The 26,741-nt window shown below is 42.3% G+C and overlaps 1 protein-coding gene across 1 annotated transcript in view; it reads left to right on the top strand.

Moving 5' to 3' along the window:
• The window catches only part of SLC2A13 (solute carrier family 2 member 13), a 481,564-nt gene that overhangs the window by 215,047 nt on the left and 239,776 nt on the right, over positions 1-26,741 (top strand). Inside the window, exon 5 of the mRNA XM_038766641.1 lies at positions 10,099-10,207. Within this exon, the coding sequence (XP_038622569.1) occupies positions 10,099-10,207 (109 nt within the window). The remainder of the gene's footprint in view (positions 1-10,098; positions 10,208-26,741) is intronic.

The following is a 26,741-nucleotide window of genomic DNA, read 5'->3' as shown; positions in this document are numbered from 1 at the left end:
AGACTGAAAGCCCCATCTGGGACTGGGACTTAATTCAAATTGATTACCTTGTATCAACCCCAGTGCTTAGAACAGTGCTTGACACAAAGTAAGCACTTAACAAAAAGCCATAATTATTGTTACAGTGGTCTGCATACAATAAGCACTCAATAAATTCCATTGATTGAGTGATTTACTGATAAATTAAAGGGGGATAGCATTACTATAGGTAAACAGTAAATGAGTCAATCAATTAATAGTATTTATTGAGTGCTTTACTGTTGCAGATCACTGTACTAAGGGTTTGGGAGAGTATACTATAACTCTATCCATGTTAGTAGATACGTTCCCTGCCCAAAAGGAGCTTATATGTATTTTGAACAGAGCAGTAGCTGCTGTTATCAATAGGGTCCGGGTACTACGCTGTTACCCCACTTATTTTTTAGTTTAGTGCTGGACTGTGGAGCGGGAATATGGTCTGGATCCTGCCTGTCATTTTTATTATTTTTCCAAAACTAATGAACAGAGTCAAGTAAGTGGAACGTGAATGACACTGGTTGACAAATTCAGCCACCTCTGATTGGCAGCGGCATCTAAATGCATCCAGAAATGCCTCAGCGGCTTGCTAACCGGAACATTTTAAAATTGTATCCACCCTGTTGGGATACTCTAATGAACAAGTGGACACTCCCATGAGATTCATTTGACTTTTGGCTATGTTCAGGCTTCTCAAAAAAGTTCAGGTTTGAAAGTATTTCTCTTCAGTGATAAAACAAACGTTTCTCCCTTTTATTGGGGGAGATTCTTTATCTTTTATTTTGATGGGCAAGTATGACCATGAATAATGGTGTCAGACTGATTTGTTGATCTTTGAAGGATCGAATAGCTTTTTAAACATTTAAACCTTGGTTTAGGTTGAATCTGTCAAAATACAAGGAAACTAGCAGACATCCATGTGAGAGAAGTAGAGGTGGCTGTTAGAGGGGAAAAAAAAATGGGGAGACTAAGGTTGTTGTGGGCAGAGAATGTGTCCAAACAATTAGTACAGTGCTCTGCACACAGGAAACGATACGTGAACACGATTAACTGGATGATTGAATGACTGATTGAGGCAGAGGTAAAATCAGGGAGGTTATCAAAAAGGTGAAAATAGCTGAGGGGATAAAAACTAAAGGAGTTGTAGAGATAGGGGAGACAGGAACCCAATCACGTTCTCAGACACAATACAAACTATACAAGTTCCCAGCAGAGATGGACATGCAAATTGATCCTCTGCCGAGACTGATATATCTTCTAGACTGTGAGCCCACTGTTGGTTAGGGACCGTCTCTAGATGTTGCCAACTTGTACTTCCCAAGCGCTTAGGACAGTGCTCTGCACACAGTAAGCGCTCAATAAATATGATTGATTGAGTGAATGAATGAATGAATTTGTCCCCAGAGACGTCTTCATCTTTAAACAGCAGGAGAAAGAGTGGGTAGTAAAATGGGCAGGAACTGGTGCCATTCCTGCCATTTCTGTTAGCTAGAGAAAATCCTATGGAAGCCAGTCTAGGCTAAATCAGTTGACCAAAAGATGTTGGGTGGCAACTGTGGTGGGGAAATGATAAAAACATTTTTGATATTTGTTAAGAACACTTACTGTGTGCCAGACACTGTAATAAATACTGGGATAGCTACAGTATATATATATATATCAGACACAATCCCTGTTCCACAAGGGGCTGACAGTATTTGGAGAGAAAACAGGTGTTGGAATCCCCATTTTAACAATGAGGAAACTGAAACCCAGAGAAGTTAAGACTTGACCAAGATCACACAGCAGGCAAGTGACAGAACCAGGTTTGGAATCAAAATACTCTGTTTCCCGGGCTCGTGCTCTTTCCACTAGGCCTTTCTGGGACCTTACAGTGAAAAAGTAGATGCAGGAAAATTAAAGAAAATGGAACACCAATCTGATAGTTCAGATGTGTTTCATCCAGGGTTCATCAGAAGATCCAGAGTGATATTTTATAGCAACATTTTGGTAAAATTTAAGGTTATCACATGAAAGATTGGACAAGTAAGGAAGGATGGAAGACAGGCATGGATGCTGGAAAATATTTTGGGGATTTTTTTGGCATGAATTACTTCCCTCTGGTGTGGCATGACACAAGATAATCAGGTTGTCCCTCTAGACTGTAAACTCATTCTCTAGACTTTGAGCTTACTGTGGGCAGGGAATGTGCCTGCTTATTCTTATATTGTACTCTCCCAAGTGCTTAATATCATGCTCTGCACCCAGTAAGCACTCAATAAATATGATGAAATGAATGAATGAAAAGTTGGGCATAGTCCTAGGAGGGCTCACAGTCTTGATCCCCATTTTAAAGATGAGGGAACTGAGGTTTGAATGAGGTGAGCTTTCAGTAGGGCTTTGAAGGGGGGGAATTGTCCTAGTTTGGTGGATGTGAGGAGGGAGGGCATTCCATGCTAGAGGTAGGACGTGGGCCAGGGGTCGATGGCAAGACAGGTGAGAATGAGGCACATTGAGAAGGTTAGCGGCAGAGGAGCAGAGTGTGCGGGCTGGGATGTAGAAGGAGAGAAGAGAGGTGAGGTAAGAGGGGGCAAGGTGATGGAGAGCTTTGAATAATAATAATGGCATTTGAAGCCAACAGGAGTTTTTGCTTGATACGAAGGTTGATAGACAACCACTGGAGATTTTTGAGGAGGGGGATGACATTCCCGGAGCATTTCTGTAGAAAGATAATCTGGGCAGCAGAGTGAAGTATAGTCTCAAGTAAGGAGAGACAGGACGTTGGGAGATCAGAAAGGATCCTGATGCAGTAATCCAGTCAGGATAGGATGAGTGATTGTACTGACAAGGTAGTGGTTTGGATGGAGAGGAAATGTTAGATTTTGGCGATGTTGTGAAGGTGAGACCGGCAGGTTTTGGTGACAGATTGGCTATGTGGGTTGACTGAGAAAGCAGAGTCAAGGATGACACCAAGGTTGTGGGCTTGTGAGACAGGAAGGATGGTAGTGCCGTCCACAGTGATGGGAAAGTCAGGGGGAGGAAAGGGTTTGGGAGGGAAGATAAGGAGCTCTGTCTTGGGCATGTTGAGTTTTAGGTGGCAGGAGGACATCAAGGTGGAGATGTCCTGAAGGCAGGAGAAGCAGTGTGGCTTAGTAGCAAGAGCACGGGCATGGGAGTCAGAGGGTGTGGGTTCTAATCCATGCTCCGCCACTTGTCTGCTGTGTAACCTTGGGCAAGTCACTTAACTTCTCTGTGCCTCAATTACCTCATCTATAAAACGGGGATTAAGTCTGTGAGACCCACCTTGTATCTATCCCAGCACTTAGAACAGTGCTTAGCACACAGAAAGTGCTTAACCCCATCATTATTATTATGTGAGCCTGGAAAGAGGAAGAGAGAACAGGGGAGGAGATGTAGATCATTCTCCTTGGAAAGTGAAGTCTTTTAGATGTTTGTGAAAGTATAATTTAATGTTTACTCCATCACCGTCTTAGATTTTTTTCCTCAAAAAGTAAAAAAAGATTCTTCCAGTATAAATCACCTTAGGAAAATGAGGAGTTGACTGAAAGCTGGTTCAGAGGAAGAAAAGGGCATTCATTTAGTTGCATTTTTTGAGCAATGACTTTGTGCAAAGCACTGTAGCAAACGCTTGGGAGAGCAGAATATAGCAATAATCAGACACATTCTCTGCCCACAATGAGCTTAAACTGTTGGAGTAGATTTACAAATAGGGACAGATTTTTATGTCCTTCACTTACTGGAAATGTGCATGGAACATTGTGCAACCTTCTAATGTGACGCCATCAGATATACTGAGGAGTGGTCATTTGGTTTGTGCATATCGGAAATACTTCCCGTAAAATTTAGTATTGCTTTATCCTAATTAGAGTGCAGAAATGAATCTTTGACATAAGTATTCTCAATGTTGATTTAATAGCAAAGACCCCATACAGGAGGACTTTGCTAATTATAGGCCAGCCCTGTAAAATTTCAAATACTGTTTTTGTTCCTTTAGAATGCATCCATGTATTTAGCTTAACTCCTAAAGTTGGTGGAGTCATAACAACATTTTTTGAGAACCCACTGGGTGCAGTCCATTGTGCTAAGCACCTGGTGTTAGAGATCAAGGTCACAAGCCAGAGCAGGGTGCTTTAAAATCTTTCTAAAATGGTTGGCAGAACAATTGAAGGGAAGGAAGCCCCAGACTACAAATCCGTGGTGCAAAGGGGCTGGTACTATTCTTCCTATTTATAGTACTGATTCAATCCTTAATTTGGTCATTGTATTAATTAATCAATGGTATTTATTGAGCATCTACTGTACAAAGAGCACTGTACTAAGATCACCTTGCCCCCTCCTACCTCACCTCCCTTTTCTCCTTCTATATCCCAGTCCACACACTCCACTCCTCAGGTGCTAACCTTCCCACTGTGCCTCGATCTCACTTGTCTTGCTGCCAACCCCTGGCCCATGTCCTACCTCTGGCCTGGAATGCCCTCCCTCCTCAAATCCGCCAGATTTGAGATCACTCTCCCCCCACCTCAAAGCCCTACTGAAGACGCATCTCCACCAAGAGGCTTTCCCAGTTTCAGCCCCACTTTTCCTCAGCTCCGACTGCCTTCCGCATCACCCTGACTTGCTACCTTTGCTCTTCCCCCCCTCCCCACCCCACAGCACTTATGTATATATGTATTTACATATAATTCTATTTATTTGTATTGAAACCTGTTTACTTGTATCGATTCCTGCCTCCTCTAGACCATGAGCCCGTTGTGGGCAGGGATTGTCTCTCTTTATTACTCTTTTGTACTTTCCAAGCACTTAGTACAGTGCTCTGCATACAGTAAGCGCTCAATAAATACTACTGAATGAAAGGATGAAGTACTTGGGAAAGTACAATGGAACAGAGTTGGGAGACATGAACCCTGCCCACAAGAAGCTTACAGTATACATGATAGTTTGGGACTCTGGTTCTAAATAGCTGGGGAGAGAGCCATGAAAATCATTTCGGTGTTTGAGGAGGGACAAAGGAAGCCAGTGAAGAGTTTAGGGGAAGGGAGAGTTGTGCGCTTCTCAAAGTGATGCTTCAAGAAGTTGATCAGTGCAGCAGCTTTTAGTACAGATTGGAAATGGGAGAGACCTGCAAAGCAGCTGCTACAGTAGTAATAATGATAGCATTGGTTAAGCGCTTACTATGTGCAAAGCACTGTTCTAAGTGCTGGGGAGGATACAAAGTGATCAGGTTGTCCCATGTGGGGCTCACAGTACAGTAGCCTACAATAGCCTCAGTCAGTCAATTAATCAGTCAGCGTTATGTGAGCTCTATTATGTGCAAAGAACTGTAATAAGCACTTGGAAGAGTACAATGCAAAATAATCAGCAGGCATATTCCCTGCCCATAACCGGCTTACAGTATAATAATAATAATAATAATAATAAAAATGGTATTTGTTAAGCACTTACTATATGCCAGGCACTGTACTAAGAGCTGGGGTGGACACAAGCGCTATGGGTTGGACACAGTCCCTGTCCCATGAGGGGCTCACTGTCTCAGTCATCATTTTACAGATAAGAAAACCGAGGCACAGAGAAGTTAAGTGATTTGCCCAAAGTCATAAGGCAGATAAGTAGTGGAACCAGTATTAGAACCCATGACCTTCTGAATCCCAGGCCCGTGCTCTATCCACTACTCCACGCTGCTTCTCTAGAGGAGGAGAGCCTAGTTGGACTATGACCGGTGCTACTACTTTTTTATGGTTTTGGTAAAGTACTTTTACGTGCCAGGCACTGTACTAAGCACTGAGGTAAATACAAGCTAATGAGGTTGGACACAGTCCCTGTCCCACATGGGGCTCACACTCTAAGTCTCCATTTTATGGATGAGGCAATTGAAGATTAAAGAATTGAAATAACTTGCCCAAGATCATACTGCAGACCAGTGGCAGAGCCGGGATTAGAGCACAGGTCCTTCTGAATCGCGGGCCTGTGCTCTATCCACTAGACCACTCCGCCTCTCACCGTGGAGCTTGCTAGCTGTTTGGATGTAGAGAGAAAGGTGCAGATTGTGGAAATGGTGAGGAAGAGCCGCCAGGGTCTTGTAGTAAACTGCATGTGAGAGTTGAAAGACAGTGAGGCATCAAGGGTGACACAGATGTTTACATCTTTTTCTCTTTAGTGGTATTCATTATAATAATGATAATAATACTCGATAAGTGCTTAATAGAGTGAGAAGCAGCATGGCTCAGTGGAAAGAGCACGGGCTTTGGAGTCAGAGGTCATGGGTTCAAATCCCAGCTCCGCCACTTGTCAGCTGTGTGACTTTGGGCAAGTCTCTTAACTTCTCTGGGCCCCAGTTACCTCATCTGTAAAATGGGGATTAAGACTGTGAGCCCCCCGTGGGACAACTGGATCACCTTGTAACCTCCCCAGCGCTTAGAATAGTGCTTTGCACATAGTAAGAGCTTAAGAAATGCCATTATTATTATTATTAATTATTATAAATAATAATTATTAATAATAATAATTAATAATAATAATATGTGCTGAACACTGTACTATGCACTGGGGTAGATACAAGGTAACTGTAGTGGATACAGACACTGTCCCCGATAGAGCTCTTAGTATTAAGTTAGGAAAAAGAACAGGTTTTGAGTCTGTTGTGGGAAGGAAAGGGCAAATAATGATAGTATTTGTTAAGCGCTTACTGTATGTCAAGCACTGTTTCAAACACTGGGGTAGATGCAAGTCAGTCAGGTTGGACACAGACCCTATTCCACATAATAATAATGATGGTTATTTGTTAAGTGCTTACTATGTGCCAAGCACTGTTTTAAGCGCTGGATGGGGCTCACAGTCTTAATTCCCATTGTACAGATGAGGTAACTGAGGCAAAGAGAAGTGAAGTGACTTGCTCAGGGTCACACAGCAGACCAGTGTTGGAGCCATAGTTAGAACCCAGGTCCAACTCACTCCCAGTCCCGTACTCTATCCACTAGACCATGTTGTTTCCCTAATGGTTAATATTAATGTTAAAATTAAGGGTTAATGTTGAGATTTTAAAAAAGTAATAATTGTAGGATTGTGTTTAAAGAGAAGAGAATGCTGGACTTGATACTGAAACAGACTTGCTGGCCCGAATTGGAAAGTGACTAAGTGCTCTCCCTACTCCCCAAAAATGGAGGTGGGGTTCACTGCCTCGGGGCCTGAGCTGTGCCTTTGCTAGAGCCAACTGACATGCTCAGAGCCAAAGATCAAATTTTCATGTGGCAAGAGACTAATCTGGGTGATCATGCCCACACCCCCGCACAGCCCCACAGCACTTGTTTACAAATCTGTAATTTATTTATTTATATTAGTGTCTATCTCCCCTTCTAGACTGTAAGATCTTTGTGGGCATGGAATGTGTCTGTTCATTGTTGTATTGCACTGTCCCAAGCGCTCAGTACAATGCTCTGCACCCAGTAAGTGCTCAGTAAATATGATTGACTGACTGATTTACCCGAAATTTATTCTGTTATCTGCCTTCCCCTTAACCTGAAAGCTTTTTTTTTTAAGCATTTACTATGTGCAAAGCACTGTTCTAAGCGCTGGGGAGGCTACAAGGTGATCAGGTTGTCCCAGGTGGGGCTCACAGTCTTAACCCCCATTTTACAGATGAGGTAACTGAGGCACAGAGAAGTTAAGTGACTTGCCCAAAGTCACACAGCTGGCAATTGGAAGAGCAGGGAATGGGCAGGGAACATGTCTACCAAAGCAGCACGGCCTAGTGGATGGAGTACGGGCCTTGAATCAGAAGGCCCTGGGTTCTAATCCCACTCTGCCACTTGTCTGCTGTGGGCAAGTCACAACTTCTATGGGCCTCAGTTCCCTCATCTGCAAAAATAGGGATTAAGGCTGTGAGCCCTATGTGGGACAGGGACTCTGTACAATCCAATTATCCTGTATCTACCCCAGTGCTTAGACAGTGCCTGACACACAGTAAGCACTTAACAAATATTATCATTATTATTATTATCTATATCTACCCCAGTTTTTGTACAGTGCCTGACCCATAGTTAGCTCCTAACAAAAACCATTTGAAAAAACACCTGCTATAGTGTACCCTCTCAAGCCCCTAGTAGAGTGTTCTCCACACAGTAAGTATACAATAAATACAATTCATTGATTGATCTTATTACTATTATTATTATTATAGTATTTGTTAAGTGCTTACTATGTGCCCAACACTGTTCTAAGCGCTAGGGTAGATACAGGGTAATCAGGTTGTCCCACATTGGGCTCACAGTGTTAATCCCCATTTTACAGATGAGGTAACTGAGTCAGAGAAGTTAGGTGACTTCCCCAAAGTCACACAGCTGATAAGTGGCAGAGCCGGGATTAGAACCCATGACTTCTGACTCCCAAGCCCTTGATCTGTCCACTAAGCCATGCTGCTGCTTGTTGTTCCTCTACCTCTAAAATGTACCATGGATTAGGAGGGAATGTTCTCTCATGGATAGTAAACTGGCCAGAAGAAGGGGTACGGAAAACATGAATTTTTCTTGGTTGAAAAGTGTAAATATTGTGCTTGGTCTGGATTATTTAATATCTGCATGAATAACCTGTAGGAGGAAATGTATAATGAAATCCTTAAATTTCCATATAAAACTTTTACAGGTGGGGAAGCCCTAACAAACCTGAATGAGTGGCCTTAAAAAAATGTCAAATGAACAAGATTGTGAGCTGTTACAAAGTAAAGACCTTCAGGACAGTAATCCAATTTGGAATAAACAATGATGAACTCAGAACTATCAGTCCCAGGGCCAGAGTCACTACTGCCTCCCAACAAAGGCCTTATGCTTCTGTAACTCTAAAAACGTTTACTGTTCCTGCCTATGTTCAAGCTTTCCCTTCAAAGAACTCGTACAGTTTACCCCTGAAGAAACCACATTATCTTTCCCCCAAATAAGTGTATTTTTCTAAGTGCTCACTTGGTATAATTGTGACTGCTAAATATCCTCATGGATGCAGCTTATGTAGGTGGAAGAGGTTGACTGCCATATTAAATGCAACAGTGGTCAATACAACCTAGTATTTTATCTTTAATAGTGACAGTAAAGGGGCTTTGGAACATGAGTGTTGATGGCTTCCCTCCTTGAGATCCATCCCCATGTAACATCCCTAACGTTTTCTTTATTCAGTCCAGATCTTATTTGGCTAATTGATGATTTCTGCTTGCATAACAACAGTGCAAGCCAGTGATACAATTTTAATTCTCATAAGAGGATTGTAGCTTTAAAAATGGCATAGTGGGTAGAGCACATGGGCCTTGGGAGTCAGAATGTCATGGGTTTTAATCCCAGCTCCGCCACTTGTCTGCTGTGTGGCCTTGGGCAAGCCACTTAATTGTCTGTTCCTCAGTTACCTCATCCGTAAAATGGGGATGATTTGCTTGTATACACCCCAATGCTTAGTACAGTGCCTGACATAGTAAGCGCTTAACAAATACCATAATTATTATTATTATTAACAATAATAATAATAATACTTTTTTCTTTTAATGGTATTTGTTAAGCCCTTAGTATGTGTAAAACACTCTTCTAAGCACTAGGGCTGGGGTAGATACGAGGCCGTGTCCCAGGTGGGGCTCACAGTCTTAATTCCAATTATACAGTTGAGGCAGCTGGGCAGAGAAGGTAAGTGACTTGCCCAAGGTCATATTAGCAGACAAGTGGCAGAGTTAGAACCCAGGTCCTCCAACTCCCAGGCCCGTGCTTTTTCCACTAGGATAAGCTGCTTCTCCACAATGCTTTCTGAAGGAAGGGAAGATTTTCAAATGAGATATTTGGGGGGAAAACTCCTGGACAGTGAACAGCTATGCAGTTCTTCATTACTCCCACAAAGTGCTTACTCAGAATTCTTTGACTGTTTTTTGCTTAACCCAGGCTAAACTTTGGGAAAAGTGTCCTTTATTAGGCTAAGTGGGAAGCCCTTTAAACTATTTATTGCCTTTATAAGAGAGTACATTAAATGACTGCTGGTTGAGTTTATTGAGAAAAATTATCCTAATGAAACTGATTTAAGCGGAACTAGAAAATGATAGATGTGTATTTTTTCATTTTCAAGCTGGACCTGTGATCTGCAGAATGCTGACTTACCCTCCAACTCGGCGAGCTTTGATCGTGGGGTGTGGTTTACAGATGTTCCAACAACTTGCGGGCATCAACACCATCATGTAGGTATTTGCTTTTTAATGTTTTTGATGGACGTCCTTGTTCTTGAAAAATATGAGGTTGTAATCATGGGATTTCTACTAGCCCAATAATAGAAATGTGCTACTGACTGCTTTTGATGCTGTCAGTAAATGTTAAATCTTCTGACTTTTTAGCTTTTTTAAAAAAGATATTTAGTCAAGTTTTAACAAGGATGAAGCGGGTTTTAACTTAATTTAATAATAATAATAGTATTAAGTGCTTACTATGCGCCACACACTGTTCTAAGCTCTGGGATAGGTACAAGGTAATCAGGTTGTCCCACGTGGGGCTTACAATCTTAATCCCCATTTTACAGATGAGGTAACAGGCACAGAGAAGTTAAGTGGCTTGTCCAAGGTCACACAGCAGACAAGTGGTGGATCCGGGATTAGAACCCCGGCCTCTGATTCCCCAGCTAAACTAAGCCATGCTGCTTGTCCATCATGCTTCTCAATTAAATGTAATCGGTTGTACATTTAAGATAGAGGGCTAAGTAAAAGAACTGATGAAGCCCAGTGGCAAGAGCACAGGCTTGGAAGTCAGAGGTCGTGGGTTCTAAACCTGGCTCTGCCACTTGTCTGCTGTGTGACCTTGGGCAAGTCAGTTAGCTTCTCTGGGCCTAGTTACCTCATATGTAAAATGGGGATTGAGACTGTGAGCCCCATGTGGGACAGGGTCTGTGTCCAACCTGATTGCCTCGTATCTACCCCAGTGCTTAGAACAGTGCGTGGCACATAGTAAGCACTTAAGAAATACTATTATTATTATTGTTATTATTATATAATAATAATGGATTTATTAAGCAGTTACTATGTGCAAAGCACTATTCTAAGCACTGGGGAGGTTACAATGTGATCAGGTTGTCCCATGGGGGGCTCACAGTCTTAATCCCCATTTTACAGATGAGTTAACTGAGGCACAGAGAAGTTAAGGGACTTGCCCAAAGTCACACAGCTGACAGTTGGCGAAGCTGGAATTTGAACCCATGACCTACCTCTGACTCCCAAGCCCGTGCTCTTCCCACTGAGCCATGCTGCTTCTCTAATGAGGTGTTAGCCACAATTTCAAGGTTGCATGAGGGAGTGGAGAGAAAGAAGGAAAACATAAAAGATGGGACCAGGAGCCCAGAAGGGGAAGCAGTGGAAAGAATTGAAGAATTGAAACTGAACTATTAGTAGAGTGGGATATACTAAAAATTGTTTCATTTTTTAAGTTTTTACTCTGTGACAAGATGGGGAGCAGGTACTGAATCCTCACTTTTCAGTTGAGGAAACTGAGGCCCAGAGAAGTGAAGTGACTTGACCATGATTAATGCAGCAGGTAAGTGCCAGAGACAGGATTAGAACCCAGGTCCTCTGACTCCTAGGCTATACTTTTTCCACTAGGCCATGCTGCTCCAGAATATGTATATGTACATGTGTGTGAGTGTGCACATGCACACATAGAATTATGTGCAGGGGAGAAGGGCGCTGTTAGCAAGTGGTAATGATTGCCCAAACTACTTAAAATTTACCAGCTTCACTTGGCTTTTCAACTGAAAGAATTGTCCAGAATACATTTAAATGGGTGCACACATGTTGTTTAAAAGAGAATTTTTACTACCTGATGAGACATTCATACTTCTGAATTAGTCACCATTAAAGTAGGTGGACGTGATTTTCCTTGAAAAATAACAAAGGAGGAACAATGAATTATGAGGTGGCACTTCCAGGAAAGTGAATGGCCTATTATGGAAGACAGAGTAAGTGACACAGAAATAGAGTAATGACTTTATAAAAGAATAGGTGTCATCAAATATTACAGAGTGCAGATTGTTGCTGCCCGAGCAGGTTTTTGTACTAAACTGCAATTCCCGTAAACCAATAGAAAGAACATTTGGAAAAAGAAATAGCATTTATATTTTGTTTGTGTTATTTGGGGAGTTTTCATTCAGTTTCACTCCTGTGCAATGCTAAGGGTCACACTGATATTTGTGTGGCCATTTGGTTGAGTCAGATTAGAATGGATATGCAGTGGCCTTTGCCTCCAGAATGACGGATCACAATGTGTATCACATCCATATACAAACACCCGAGGGATTCCAACATGGCCGTACAAATGTGAGTTGCTTTGTTACCTCTTTTGGTAAATGGAAAAGCAGTGTTGTCTAGTAGGAAGAGTAAAGGATTGGGAGTCAGAGGGCCCGAGTTCTAATCCCCACTCATTATTTATTTGAGAAGCAGCATGACTTAGTGGAAAGAGCACAGGCTTGGAAGTCAGAGGTCGGGGTTCTAATCCCCGCTCTGCCACTAATCAGCCATGTGACTTTGGGCACTCAATAAATATGATTGAATGAATGAATAAATATTAGTGAATGAATTGAATGAATTCCTTTCCAAACTTCTTGATCAAGGTGTCTTCACCTACTGCCTCCACTCCCTCTCCTCCAATTCTCTCCTTGACCCCTTCCAATTTGGCTTCTGCTCCCTTCACGCCATCGAAACTGCCCTCTCAAAGGTCACCAATGATAGTATTCTTGCCCAATCCAACGGTCTGTACTACATCCTAATCTTCCTCGAACTCTCGGTTGCCTTTGCTGTCGACCACCCACTTTTCCTGGAAACATTATCCAACCTTGGCTTCACTGTGTCACTTCTCTGCGCTTAGTACAGTGCTCTGCACACAGTAAGCACTCAATAAATACGATTGATTGATTCTCTGCGCCTCCTTCCTCTCCCCCTCCTCCCCCCTCCATCCCCTCCGCCTTACCTCCTTCCCTTCCCCACAGCACCTTTATATATGTATATATGTTTGTACGTATTTATTACTGTATTTATTTTACTTGTACATATTCTATTTATTATATTTTGTTCATATGTTTTGTTTTGCTCTCTGTCTCCCCCTTCTAGACTGTGAGCCCACTTTTGGGTAGGGACCGTCTCTATGTGTTGCCAACCTGTACTTCCCAAGTGCTTAGTACAGTGCTCTGCACACAGTAAGCGCTCAATAAATATGATTGAATGAATGAATGCGCCTGTTACCTCATCTGTAAAATGGTACTTCTCAAGCGCTTAGTACAGTGCTCTGCACACAGTAAGTGCTCAATAAATACAATTGAATGAATGAATGAATGATTGTCTGTGAGCCTCACGTGGGACAACCTGATTACCTTGTATCTATCCCAGCGCTTAGAACAGTGCTTGACACATAGTAAGGCTTAACAAATACCATCATCATCATCAGCATGGCTGGCTCAGTGGAAATAGCCCGGGCTTGGGAATCCGAGGTCATGGGTTTGAATCCAAGCTCCGCTACTTGTCAGCTGTGTGACCTTGGGCAAGTCACTTAACTTCTCTGGGCCTCAGTTCCCTCATCTGTAAAATGAGGATTAAGACTGTGAGCCCCCCGTGGGACAACCTGATCACCTTGTAACCTCCCCAGTGCTTAGAACAGTGCTTTGCACATAGTAAGCGCTTAACAAATACCATTATTATTATTATTATTATTATCATTTATCTGCCGTGTGACCTTGGGCAAGGTCTCTGTGCCTCAGTTACCTTATCTGTAAAACGGGAATTAAAACTGTGAGCCCTATTGTTGGACATGGATTGTGTCCAACCTGATGCAGTTCCTGGTGCATATTAGGTGCTTAATGAATACCATATAAACAAAATTAAAAAGAAATCAATCTGAGTTCACCGCTGCAACCTTTAACATGCTTTTCCTTATAGATAACTTGGAGTTTTTCTTATTTGATTGGATCCTTACTTGAAAAAGAAAATGATGACATAGAATGAAGGCACATCTTTTAGCATTAGAAGTATGTATGTTTACCATTTGGGAGATACGGAATTGTCTACTGAGCTCTAAAGTGGTGGGTTGCTGAAGCCACACATTTTGATCTTTTGATCGTTGTGTTTACTTGTTTCTGATCCTGACCTATTTAAGTAGTGTGGACAAAAGTGTTATGTATGTCTCTCTCCCTGCCAGCCCCTTTACTATATCCTCCCCTAGCCTGAAACTCCCTCCTCCTCCATATACATGAGACCACCACTCTCCCACCTTCAAATCTTTATTAGGGTCACGTCTCCAAAAGGCCTACCCTGATTAAGCCCTCTTTTCCCCTGCCCACTCACCCTTCTGCTTCATTTCTGTACTTGGATCTGTGACTTTTGGGAAATGGGTATTTGCCCCACCCTCAACCCCACAGCACTTATGTACGTACCTTTAAATTATACGTATTTTATAAATTATATTAATGTTTGTCTCCATCTTTAGACTGCATGTTCAGTGAGGTCAGTGAATGTGTCTGCTAACTCTGTCGTATTGTGCTCTTCCAAGTACTTAGTACAGTGCTCTGCACATAGTAAGTACTCAATAAATGCTATTGATGATTCTGATCTTTTTAAAATCTCCCTTTCTCCACTCCAGGCTTTCTCTTCTTCAACTCTCCCATCTTTCCCAGCAGTGGCTCAAGAGGAAATCTCCCATTCCTCTCAAAATCGACTCCCCCCACCTGCGTCTGTAACTCCAACCCTTCTCAGCTTATCAGAGTGCTTGCCCCCTTCCTTCTTTCTTTCCTGACCACAGTCTTCAACAGTTTACCCTCCAGGGGCTTCTTACCCAATGCTTTCAAACATGCTTATGTATCCCCTATCCTAAAAATATCCTCCCTTGACCCCAGCTTATTACCCCATCTCCCGCCTACATATACTTTGAGATCATTATGGGCAGGGATTGTCTTTCTTTATTACTAAATTGTACTTTCCCAAGTGCTTAGTACAGTGCTTTGCACACAGGAAGCACTCAAATACGATTGAATGAATGAATGAATATTAGTGAATGAATCGAATGAATTCCTTTCCAAACTTCTTGATCAAGGTGTCTTCACCTACTGCCTCCACTCCCTCTCCTCCAATTCTCTCCTTGACCCCTTCCAGTTTGGCTTCTGCTCCCTTCACGCCACCAAAACTACCCTCTCAAAGGTCACCAATGATAGTATTCTTGCCCAATCCAACGGTCTGTACTACATCCTAATCCTCCTCGAACTATTGGTTTCCTTTGCTGTCGACCACACACTTTTCCTGGAAACATTATCCAACCTTGGCTTCACTGTCACTGTCTTTTTCTGGTTCTCTTTCTATCTCTGTGGTCAGTCATTCTCAGTTTATTTCATGGGCTCCTCCTCTGTCTCCCACCCCTTGACTTTTGGGGCCCCTCAAGGCTCAGTTCTGGGTCACCTTCTATTCTCCATTTAAACCCACTCCCTTGGTCTACTGAGGCACTCCCATGGCTTCAACTACCATGTCTACGTGGATGCTTCCCAAATATACATCTCCAGTCCTGATCCTTCTTCTCCCCCGCTGACAACTCGAACATGACATGTCCAAAACAGAACTCCTCATCTTCCCATCCAAAAACTGTCCCCTCTGACTTTCCCATCACTGTAGACAGCACCATCAGCCTCCGCATATCACGTGCCCATAACCTTGGCATTCATTCAGTCATATTTATTGAGCACTTACGATGTGCACAGCACTGTACTAAGCTCTTGGGAAAGTACAATACAACAATAAATAGTGACATTCCCTGCCCCCAACGAGCTCACAGTCATCCTTGACACATCTCTCTCATTCAACCCCCATATTCAATGTCACCAAATCCTGTTGGTTCTACCTTCACAGCATCATTAAAATCTGCCCTTTCCTCGTCATCCAAACTGCTGTCCACCTTGATTATTGCATCAGCTTCCTTGCTGACCTCTCTGCCTCCTGTATCTCCACACTTCAGTCCATAATTCACTCTTTCTACAGAAACATTCAGTCCTTGTTTTCCCACTCCTCAAGAACCTCCAGTGGTTGCCCGTCCACCTCCACATTTAACAGAAACCCCTTACCATTGACTTTAAAGTACTTAATCACTTTGCCCCCTCACATATGTTACCTCCCTGATTTCCTCCTACAATCCAGACCAAACATTTAGCTCCGCTAGTGCCAACCTACTCACTGTATCTCGATCACATCTGTATCGCTTGTGACCTCTTGCCGGTTTCTTCCCTCTGGCTCAGGATTCCCTCCCTCTTCATATCCGATTGATGTTCACCCTCCCCTACCTTCAAAGCCTTATTAAAAACACATCCAAGAGACCGTCCTTGATTAGCCCTCACTTCCTCTTATCCCTCTCCCTTCTGCATCTCACCTTACACTTGAATTTGCACCCATTATTCACATCTCCCTAAGCCCCATAGCTTTTACGTACAAATTCATCATTTAATCCATTTATATTAATGTCCACATCCCCCTCTAGACTGTAAACTCATTGTGGGCAGCGAACGTGTCTGCCAGCTCTATTGAATTGGTCTTTCCCAAGCACTCAGTACAGTGTTGCACGTAGTAATCGTTTAATAAAAGCGATTGAGTGATTTGCCGACCATGCAGCTAGGATGAGCAAATCAGTATTATGTTTTGAGTGCTTATTGTGTCCAGAGCACTGTACCAAGTGCTTGGGAGATTACAAATACAGAAGAGTAGGTATAGACCATCCTTACCAACAAGGATCTTATAGACTGTAAGTGTTTTAACTGTTTTACACTCCCCCAAGCATTTAATACAGTGCTCTGAATGCATTTGGAGTTCAGCAGATCGGAGAGTCTCCTCCATCATCCTGCTTTCACCTCCTTCCCCAGGCCCTCTGTCTCCTTAGCAAAAGTCTTGATTGTAGTAACCCTGTCCATTTGGAAACTAGAAGCAGCGTGGCTCGGTGGAAAGAGCATGGGCTTGGGAGTCAGAAGGCATGGGTTCTAATCCTGTCTCCACCACTTGTCAGCTGTGTGACTTGGGCAAGTCACTTAACTTCTCTGTGCCTCAAATACCTCATCTGTAAAATGGGGATTAAGACTGTCAGCCCAACATGGGACAAACTGATTACCTTGTATCCCCTCCAGTGCTTAGATAGAACAGTGCTTGGCACATAGTAAGTGCTTAAGAACTACCATTATTATTATCATTATTATTATTATTAGAATGGTCTGAAAAAAGACTTTCACCAAGGTGTTGAAGTCTACAGCCATGTGCAGAACCGCTTAATTATTTGTAATAAAGGGACAGCTGTCCAGATCTCATTAATCTGGACATGAATGGAGGGGTTATCCCTCGGAGCCAGAAGGACCTTCCCTCCCCCATCCCTTTTTCCTTCTGCCGTGGTTGCTAAGAAAACACAGTGAGCTGAGGCCCAGTATTGTCTGGCTGTGGACAGGGGAGACCTCATGCTCTCCAAGAAGGGAGCAGACTTTGGCCTCAGAGACCTGACCGCTTGGTTCATTGGAATCAGAAGGGCCTGTGTTCTAATCCTGGCTCTGCCACATGTCTGCTGTGTGACTTTGGGAAGTCATTTCACTTCTCTGGACCTCAGTTACCTCATCTATAAAATGGGGATTGAAAGTGTGAACCCCACGTGGGACAGGGACTGTGTCTAACCTAATTAACCTATATCAAAACCAATTTAAGCACTTAAGTACCACAGTTGTTGTTATTTTCTAAATCTGTCCCTGGCCGTGGGTGATCATTTTTGACATTTAAAATTTGACTGAGAGATCTGCATTCCTACTTCACATAATTCCATACTCTTTTAAAAATAACAAAAGTTTGAAACTATGAAAGATTTGTCCAGGTTACATTATCCTGAAGATATGGAGTGTAATGGCAGTGTTCTTTTATTACAGTAACTATGCAAAGGAAATGGGAAAGACATACAGAAAACATTTAATTCAATACTAATGAACTCTTAACAATATCTAGGAAGAATGTTGCAGCATGTGAAGTGGTCCAATTAAGACTTTAGAACTTTGATAAATAATTCATTTCCTTCACTCAAATTTTTCAAAAAGAGATGAATTTTTATGAGTAGACGAAGCCTGCTGAAGTTTTCTAAGATGTCTGATGCTCATTTATCTGGCATTGCTTAACATCAACTGCATGTCCATACTGGTCCCAAGCAATTTATTCTGCAGTTTCTGCATCCAGTAGATAATAGAGGGAAAGAATAGCTAAATTGAATGACAGTTGGACCCTAGATTCGTGATTGTTTAAATAATCTTTTTCACTTATGTACTTTAGTACCATATTTTAGTACCCCTGTATCGGAACAACATTTTTGTCAGTTCAGAAAACCTCCTTGGAAATTAAGTTCTGGGTGGGTAGTGAACTGCTTCTAGTCACAGTCAGGACAGACCAGAATGTTACAACAGTAACCATTTAATCTACTCTTTAGGAACATAATCTAATTTTAATTAGATGGCATATCCATAATAATTTTGTTTTCCTACAAAGGATGACTAACCTTTAGTTCTTGATGTTTGTGTATCTAGGTTTTTTGATTAATTATAGCATTTGTACTTCCTCATTTGAACCTGAATATTAGTTGGGGGAAACACTGTCTACAGTATCTTTATATTCTGCCATTTCCCTTACCTGTAATATAACTTAGTGCATATCTCCATCTCTGGACTGTAAGCTCCTTGTGGATAGGGATCGTGTCTACCAACTCATACTCTCCTAAAAGTTTAGCTCTGCACAAAGTAAGTGCTCTCAGTAAATACCATTGATTGATTAATTGATACAATAAGGGCTGTTTCTTGGTATTGTAACACTAAAATGTGTTTCTGCCAATTTAATTGCATCCTAAAGAGACTCAGAGATTTATTGGGTGTGAAATGGAAGAGATCCAAGGACTATGTAAGAAAAAAGAAATATTTTCAAAGCACATATTGTCTCTGACCTTCTACATACCGTTTTGGTAACTACTCAGAGTCTCTTTTCTATTATATACCTTATTGATCCACCTAATTTCTCACCTCAACCCATAAATGACCCTTTCTTTGGTATCCGAGAATCTTAAGCGTTGTTTTAATCATTATTTAGCCCTTTTTACAAAGTTGGCAAGTCAGTGGCTAATTTTCTTTCCTCTCCTACTCATCATTTCTTAACTTTTTAATGAGATGCTTGCCTGATCAAGCGAGTAGTCATTGCTCAAAGATTCCATAACAATCAATTGCATTTATTGAGAGCTTAATGTGTGCAGAGCACTGTATTAAGTGCTTGGGGAGTACATTATAGCTGAGTTGGTAGACATGTTCCCTGCCCAGAGTGAGCTTCCTTGCTCTTGATTGTCTACAAAAGCATCATGACCCGAGAAAGGAAAATTATGATGGAGATGAGGGAAAGATGGCCTCCTGGAGAGCTAACTAGTTGTCTAGGTTCTGCTTCTGGCTGGTATGTTAGATTGTACTCTCTCAAGCGCTTAGTATAATGCTCTGCACACAGTATGTGTGCTACCAAGAAACCTTCTTAAATTGCCAATGACTTTGGTAGCTCTCTTGAAGATGATATATTTCTTGGTTTGAGAATAAATATCAAGAGACTAAAAGACACATTTGACAAAACCCCCTAAGTAAAGACAGGGGCATGAGGTCATCATCTTTATCCACTAAAAACCTTTTTAAGGAATTCCCACCTGTTGTATATTTGAGGTGAAGATATTCATAACCTCAGATGCTAGTTGTTTGAAAATATGATGATTTTTTAAATTTGTAGAGTGCTTCTATTTTTCCACAGCACTTTCATTTCCTTGTGAGGTAGGAAATCAGGTATTATTAACCCCACTTTACTGACAAGGAAATTGAGGCAAAGAGCGGCCAAAAGTAACTTGCCCATGGTAAAGCCGGGTCTAGATCTAGGTCCTCTGATTCCCAGGTCTGGGTTCTTTCCTAGACTACTCTGCCAATCTTTTCTTAAGCAAAGGATTTTTTTTATGGTGTTTTATAAACACATACTATGTACCAGGCACTGTACTAAGCACTGGGGGAGATACAAGCTGATCAGGTTGGGCAAAGTCCTTGTCCATCATGGGACTCACAGTCTTTATCCCCATTTTACAGATGAGGTAGCTGAGACAGAGATAAGTTATGTGACTTGCCCAAAGTCACATAATAGACAAGTGGTGTATTTAGGACTAGAACCAGGTCCTCTGAATTACCAGGCCTGTGTTCTATCCACTAGGCCACACTGCTTCTCTAGTTGGTTCTTCAACCAGTTGGTGGGTAACTACAAAACTTTGGCAAGATGAAATATACATTCAGTGATTGAGAGAAGATAAAACAGGTGAATGGTATTACTGTCTTCATGGGGGGTTGATACCATTTGGAAAATCATTATTTCCTCATACTCCAAAAGGGTGTAATAATAGGGTCAGAAGTGGAGTTTACCAGTGTTCACAGAATGAAACTATGGAGGACTTGTTAAAAATCCATTTAACAAGTCCATTTTGGTGGGCTTGTTAAAAATTTAGACCCTCAAGCATGATTTTTAAATATAGCCACAAGGAGCCGTTGGTAGCATCAGTGGTTATTGAATGCCTTCTGGGTGCAGGGCACTGTACTTGGAACATGAGAAATCTAAAATCAACACAGCCAAGTGAAAAAGAATACAGGCCTGGGAGTCAGAAGGTCCTAGGTTCTTGTCCTGGCTCATCTGCTGTGTGACCTTGCACAAGTCACTCAACTTCTCTGGGCCTCAGTTCCCTCAACTGTAAAAAATGGAGATTACAACTGTGAGTCCCATGTGGGACATGGATTGTGTCCAACCTGATTAGCTTGTATCTACCTCAGCGCTTTGAACAGTGCCTGGCATATGGTATGTGTTTAACAAATACCATAAAAAAATGTGATCCTGCCCCTAAGAACAACTTCCAACTATACAGTACAGTCTGTAGGTCTGTAAAGTATAGAATGATGTTTTTGCAAAATGATGATAGTGATCATCATTGCAGTATTTTTTAAGCCCTTTCTACATGCCAAACTTTGTGCTAGGCCCGAGGTACAATACTATCAGATCAGACAATGCCCTGTCCCACATGGGACTCACATTCTCAGTTGGAGGGAGTACTGGTATTTAATCCCTGTTTTCAAAGACAGGGAAACTGAGGCACGGAGAAGTTAAGTGACTTGCCCAACGTCCCAACACAAGGAAGTGGCAGAGTTAAGATTGTAATTCAGATCTCCTGTCTCCTGGTTCTGAGCTCACTTCATTTGTCCTGTTGCCTGGAAGGAATACAAATTGGCCTTTGACAATATTTATAGTATCAGGAAGGTAGCTATTTCTTTCTTACGCCAACAGAAATTGCATCAGTCTTAAAAATCTTATTCATCCAATTATTAGTTCTTACCACTTTCTTAGTCAAGACCCTTTACTTCGCATCCTCTCCAAAGTACTTGGATGTGTCAACAGGCTATGGAATGAATCATTTGTCATTTGCTAATGATATTTAATTAATGTAATTTTACAAGTACCCTATTTCTGGATCTGTTCCATTGACATATTCTGTCCTCAACAAAATCTACGATTCAAAAAATACCATGCAATCAGGAAATGTGAAACGTAAAAGCCTTACTGCCAGATGGTGTGGAGCAAAAGTAAGGTAGAAAAATTTTCCATGGAAAAGAAACAAGTTTGTGTCCTGCTGGAAAGGACCTAAAGGGGTAATCCAGAGTCAGGATTGAATGCAAATCATCATTAGAGAAGCAGCATGGCTTAGTGGATAGAGCACAGGCCTGGGAATCAGAAGGACCTGGTTTCTAATCCTGACTCCACGACTTCTCTGCTGCATTACCTTGGGGAAGTCACTTCACTTCTCTGGGCCTCAGTTACCTCATCTGTAAACTGGGGATTGAGACTGTGAGCCCCACACGGGACAGGGCCTATGTCCAACTTGATTTGCTTGTATCCACCACAGTGCTTGGTACAGTGCCCGGCTCATAATAAGTGCTTAACAAATACCATCATTATCATCATTATTATTACTTTGTGCAAGTCACTACCTTCTCCGAGCCTCAAAGAGAAGCAGCATGGCTCAGTGGAAAGAGCATGGGCTTTGGAGTCAGAGGTCATGTGTTCAAATCCCGGCTCAGCCAATTGTCAGCTGTGTGACTTTGGGAAAGTCACTTTTCTCTGTGCCTCAGTTATCTCATCTGTAAAATGAGGATTAAGACTGTGAGCCCCTCATGGGACAACCTGATCACCTTGTAACCTCCCCTGCGCTTAGAACATTGCTTTGCGCATAGTAAGCACTTAACAAATATCATCATCATCATCAAATTCCTCATATGTAAAATGAGATTCAGTATCCCATCTCCCTCCTACTGAGAACATGAGCTGTCTGTGGGACCGAGGCTGTGTCCAAACTGCATCTACTGCATGCACTAGATCATCTGCATACTTTTCTGAGGCCCAGAGAAGTGAAGTGACTTGCCCAAGGTCATATAGCAGACAAATGGCAGAGCCGGGAATAGGACCCATGACCTTCTGGCTCCCAGGTCATATATTAGGTGAGAAGCAGAATCAGAAAGAGATCCCAGATCCCAGACTGTAAGCCCCAGGTGAGACAGGGACTGTGTCCAACCAATGAACTTGTATCCACCCCAGCACTCAGTATGGTGCTTGACACCTAGTAGACACTTAGCAAATGCCTTTATTATTAAACAATCTCCGTCCTATATGGGGCTCACAGTCTAGGGTGTTGGAAGGAGGATTTAAATTCCATTTTACAGATGAGGAAACAGAGGCACGAAGAAGTTACGCCACTTGCCCGTACAAGTGATGGAGCCAGGATTAGAACCCAGATCCTCTGACTCCCAGGCCGGCCTGTGCTTTTTCCACTAGGTCTTGCTGTTTCCAAAGAAAGTTTTTTGGTGAGTCTTTAGATAAAGACTTTTTTGTAACTTCAGAACTAGAGCCTTCCTTTTTTAATCACTCTGTAATCTTTGCTTAGTTGTAATTTTGCCATACTATTAGAAAGTTGGCATGTTGTTGATATCAAGAGTTATTTTTCTTGTTGATAAAATGACCCAATTGAAAGATTTGGAATGTGTACTCTTTAGGCTCCTCTTTGCTCAGACATCGAGTCTGATGAAATATTCATCTGCCACGCTGTACAAGGAGCCATTATATCTAGCGTCAACATCATTCTATTTTAGAAGATTATTTTTAAGAATCTGTTAAAAAGTCATCAAAAATGGAGCATCTAATATAAATCAGCTAAAATTAGATCATCCAAAGTATGAGCCTTATAAGTTATGTTGCTCACGCTGCTCTCTGAAAGCCAAATTCTGGCTGTGAGGCAGAATTTCCAGTATAGGTTAGTGATCTTTGGGACACTCCAGAATTTGAAGGCAGGGGAGTTTTGGGACCCCGGGAACTTGTAGTCTGCAGGATGAGGTGGACATTGAAGTTGAATGAGGATGGGGAAAATGGCAGAGTATACGAATATTTATTGTACTCTCCCAAGCGCTTTGCACATAGTAGTTGCTCAGTATGAGACTGTTGTTGGGTAGGGACCAGCTCTATATGTTGCCAACTTGTACTTCCCAAATGCTTAGTACAGTGCTCTGCACACAGTAAGCGCTCAATAAATACGATTGAATGAATGAATACATACCGTTGATGACGATGGTGCCTAGCATGGCTTAGTGGAAAGATCACAGGGCTGGGAGTCAGGAGACCTAGGTTCTTAGTTTCTAAGGCTCTAAATTCCCCAATGACCTCTGTTATATTCCCCCAAGTACTTATTAGTATTCTGCACATAGTATGGACTCAAGATATACTATTGTTTGACTAATTGATTGAGACTCAGGGCTCCATCCCCCCCCCAAGTCCTCCATAAGTAGACTCTCTAGCTAGGTTGATTTCAAATAATGCTATCGATAATACTAATTTTGGTATTTGTTAAGCACTTACTGTATGCGAAGTACTTTACTAAGCACTGGGATAGATGCAGATAATCAGGTCCACAGTGGGCTCACAGTCTAAATAGGAGGGATCTGGGAGTCAGAGGGACTTGGGTTCTAATTCTGGATCTGCCACTTGCCTGCTGTGTGACCTTGGGCAAGTCATTTAACTTGGCACATAATAAGCACTTAATAAATACCATAATTATAATTATTAGTCTCTGTGCCTCAGGTACCTCTGCTGTAAAATGGGGATTAACGCTGTGAGTCCCATGTGGGACATGGACTGTATTGAACTTGATATGCTTGTATCAATCCCACTAAACGAATGCCATAAAAAAGCAAAAAGCAAAAACAAATAAAAGCAGGTATTGAGTCCTCATTTTGCAGATGAGGGAACTGAGGCGCAGAGAAGTGAAGTGACTTGCCCGAGGTCATATAGCAGACATGTAGCTGGGCTGGGACTAGAACCCAGGTCCTCTGACTCCCAGCCCCGCGCTCTGTCCCCTAGGCCATGCTGCTTCTCTCAGAAGCCACTGGCTCTGGCCAACCAAGAGTTTCAGCATTTACAATGACATTGTTATGGAGCTCCGTGAGGTGACTTCATTCTTCGGCCGCTTGACATTGAGGAATGAGTGTTTGTCTCGATGCCATTTTTTTCATTAATTGATTATATTGTTAAGAAAGATAGATTAGGGGCCTGAGTGCCGTGGAGCAAACTTAATGTAAGTGCCTGTTGTCCCTTTCTACACTATCTGTCTGGACAGAGAGCTTTCTGAGACCATATTTTCTTAAATTTGTAAACAAACACTGGTGCCTACTTGGTCCTCCGAGCCAGACTAATTCCCACTATTTGTTAATTTGTGTCCATCTTTTCCCTTCATTTGGTCCTTCATCGTTCAAAATGCTGCTGCTGCTGATGATGATAATGGCGGTGATTTTTTCTGGTGGTAACTTGGTCTCAGCCGAAAAGAAGAGGGGGAATAGAGGCACCGGGTCCCTTGTGACCCCAGGAGAGCTACAAAATGTAAGGTGGAAGGCTAGGTTTTAAAGAAGGATGTGAGATGAAAAGCAGGGAACATAGGTAAAATGTTTGGTAGAAAATGAGATGCAGAGAGGAGGTTGCAGACGAGATGCAATGACTATGTGCAAGAGGAAAAGCCAGGCTTGCAATAGAGGTGAAAGGTCAACGGTTCTGAGAAAAAACAGACCATCAGAAGGCAGGGATCAAGGAGGACGGGCCCAGCTGACCACCCTTGAAAATACCTGCCTCTCCACATCCTGTTTTTTGGGGAAGAATGGGAAACTTCTTGGAAAAAATCCATGCCAGACCACTCAGTCCTGGAAAGGGTGGGCCGAGAGTTGTCTTGTCTTGTCTTATGCCATCAAGTCGTTTCTGACCCATAGCGACACCACGGTCATATCTGTCCCAGAACGCCCCGCTCTCCATCTGCAATCGCTCTGGTAGTATATCCATACAGTTTTCTTGGTAAAAATAGGGAAGTGGTTTACCATTGCTGCCTTCCGTGCAGTAAACTAGAGTCTGCGCCCTTGACTCTCTCCCATGCCACTCCTGCCCAGCACGGGTGAGTTTTGACTTGTAACTGCCTTCCACTCGCTAGCTACTGGCCAAGCTAGGAATGGAATGGATGGGTCTCTGCTTGACTCTTTCTCTCATCGAGGCTGGTAGAGTACTGGAAACTCTCCAGGTGTGACCCTAAGAGGGGAGGGCCGAGGGTTAGGAGTTTGGAAATACGGAATTAGGAGGGTAAAAATACCCAAGCCATCCAACCTGCACCGAATCTTCTGGCCTATCACTGGTCACAGGTTTAGAGGTTCCGTTTAGAGTGTCCCCGCAATAAAGTTGTCGGGAGAAGGGGAGAGGAGGTGGCATCAAATCTGCTCACTGATGAGTTAACTGTAATTGGTGGAGTGGCTCTCTCATGTCTCAATATTATTCTATTGTACTCTCCCCAAGCACTTAGTACAGTGCTCTGAATGCAGTAAGCGCTCAATAAATATGATTGACTGACTTAAAAGTGATTCAAAGTAGTGAAGGGAACATAGCAGTGAAGATTAGTCTGGTGCTAACCATGGGGCTCAGGTTTTTTTGTTTTGTTTTGTTTCTTATGGAGGGGAAGATTATGGGATATAGTCTTTCCTGTAATGAAGAGGAGGAGGAGGAAGATGACGTTGTTGAGGAGAGTTGAGGAGAGTACATTAGTCCATATCTGTTCACATCATTTCATCATCAGTAATATTTTGAGTTCCTTCTTCATGTGGAGCTTTAACTAAGCGCTTCAAAATAATGCAGTAATAGTATTCACTCATTCAATCAATCATATTTATTGAGAGCTCACTGTGTGCAAAGCACTGTATAAGCGGTTTAGAGGACACTGTTCTTGCCCTTGAGAAACTTGTAGTCTGTTGGAGAAGACAGACACAAATTGCAAACACAAAATAGCAACAAGAGGAAATGCCTAGAGAAACTGATTAAATGTATGTATAGCAGAGAATTGGCAAATGTACAAGACAGAAAATATTTGCTTTCACATTTCAAGATGGGGAAACTCCGGCAGAATGCGTGACCTCATAGTTTCGTTTGTGGGTGAGTCCGGATGAGAGTTTAGAATTAGGGCTTCTGATCTCCTCATAAAATTGGATGTACCACCTTTCTATAGGCTCTCTCAGAACAGATGTTGTGTGCAGTTGGGGCGGAATATGTTTTGCCAGGCCATTCTTGCCTGGACTTTTGCTTA

Source organism: Tachyglossus aculeatus, chromosome 2, assembly GCF_015852505.1.
Source record: "Tachyglossus aculeatus isolate mTacAcu1 chromosome 2, mTacAcu1.pri, whole genome shotgun sequence".
Lineage (NCBI taxonomy): Eukaryota > Metazoa > Chordata > Mammalia > Monotremata > Tachyglossidae > Tachyglossus > Tachyglossus aculeatus.
This window is presented reverse-complemented; position numbering and strand designations above follow the sequence as displayed.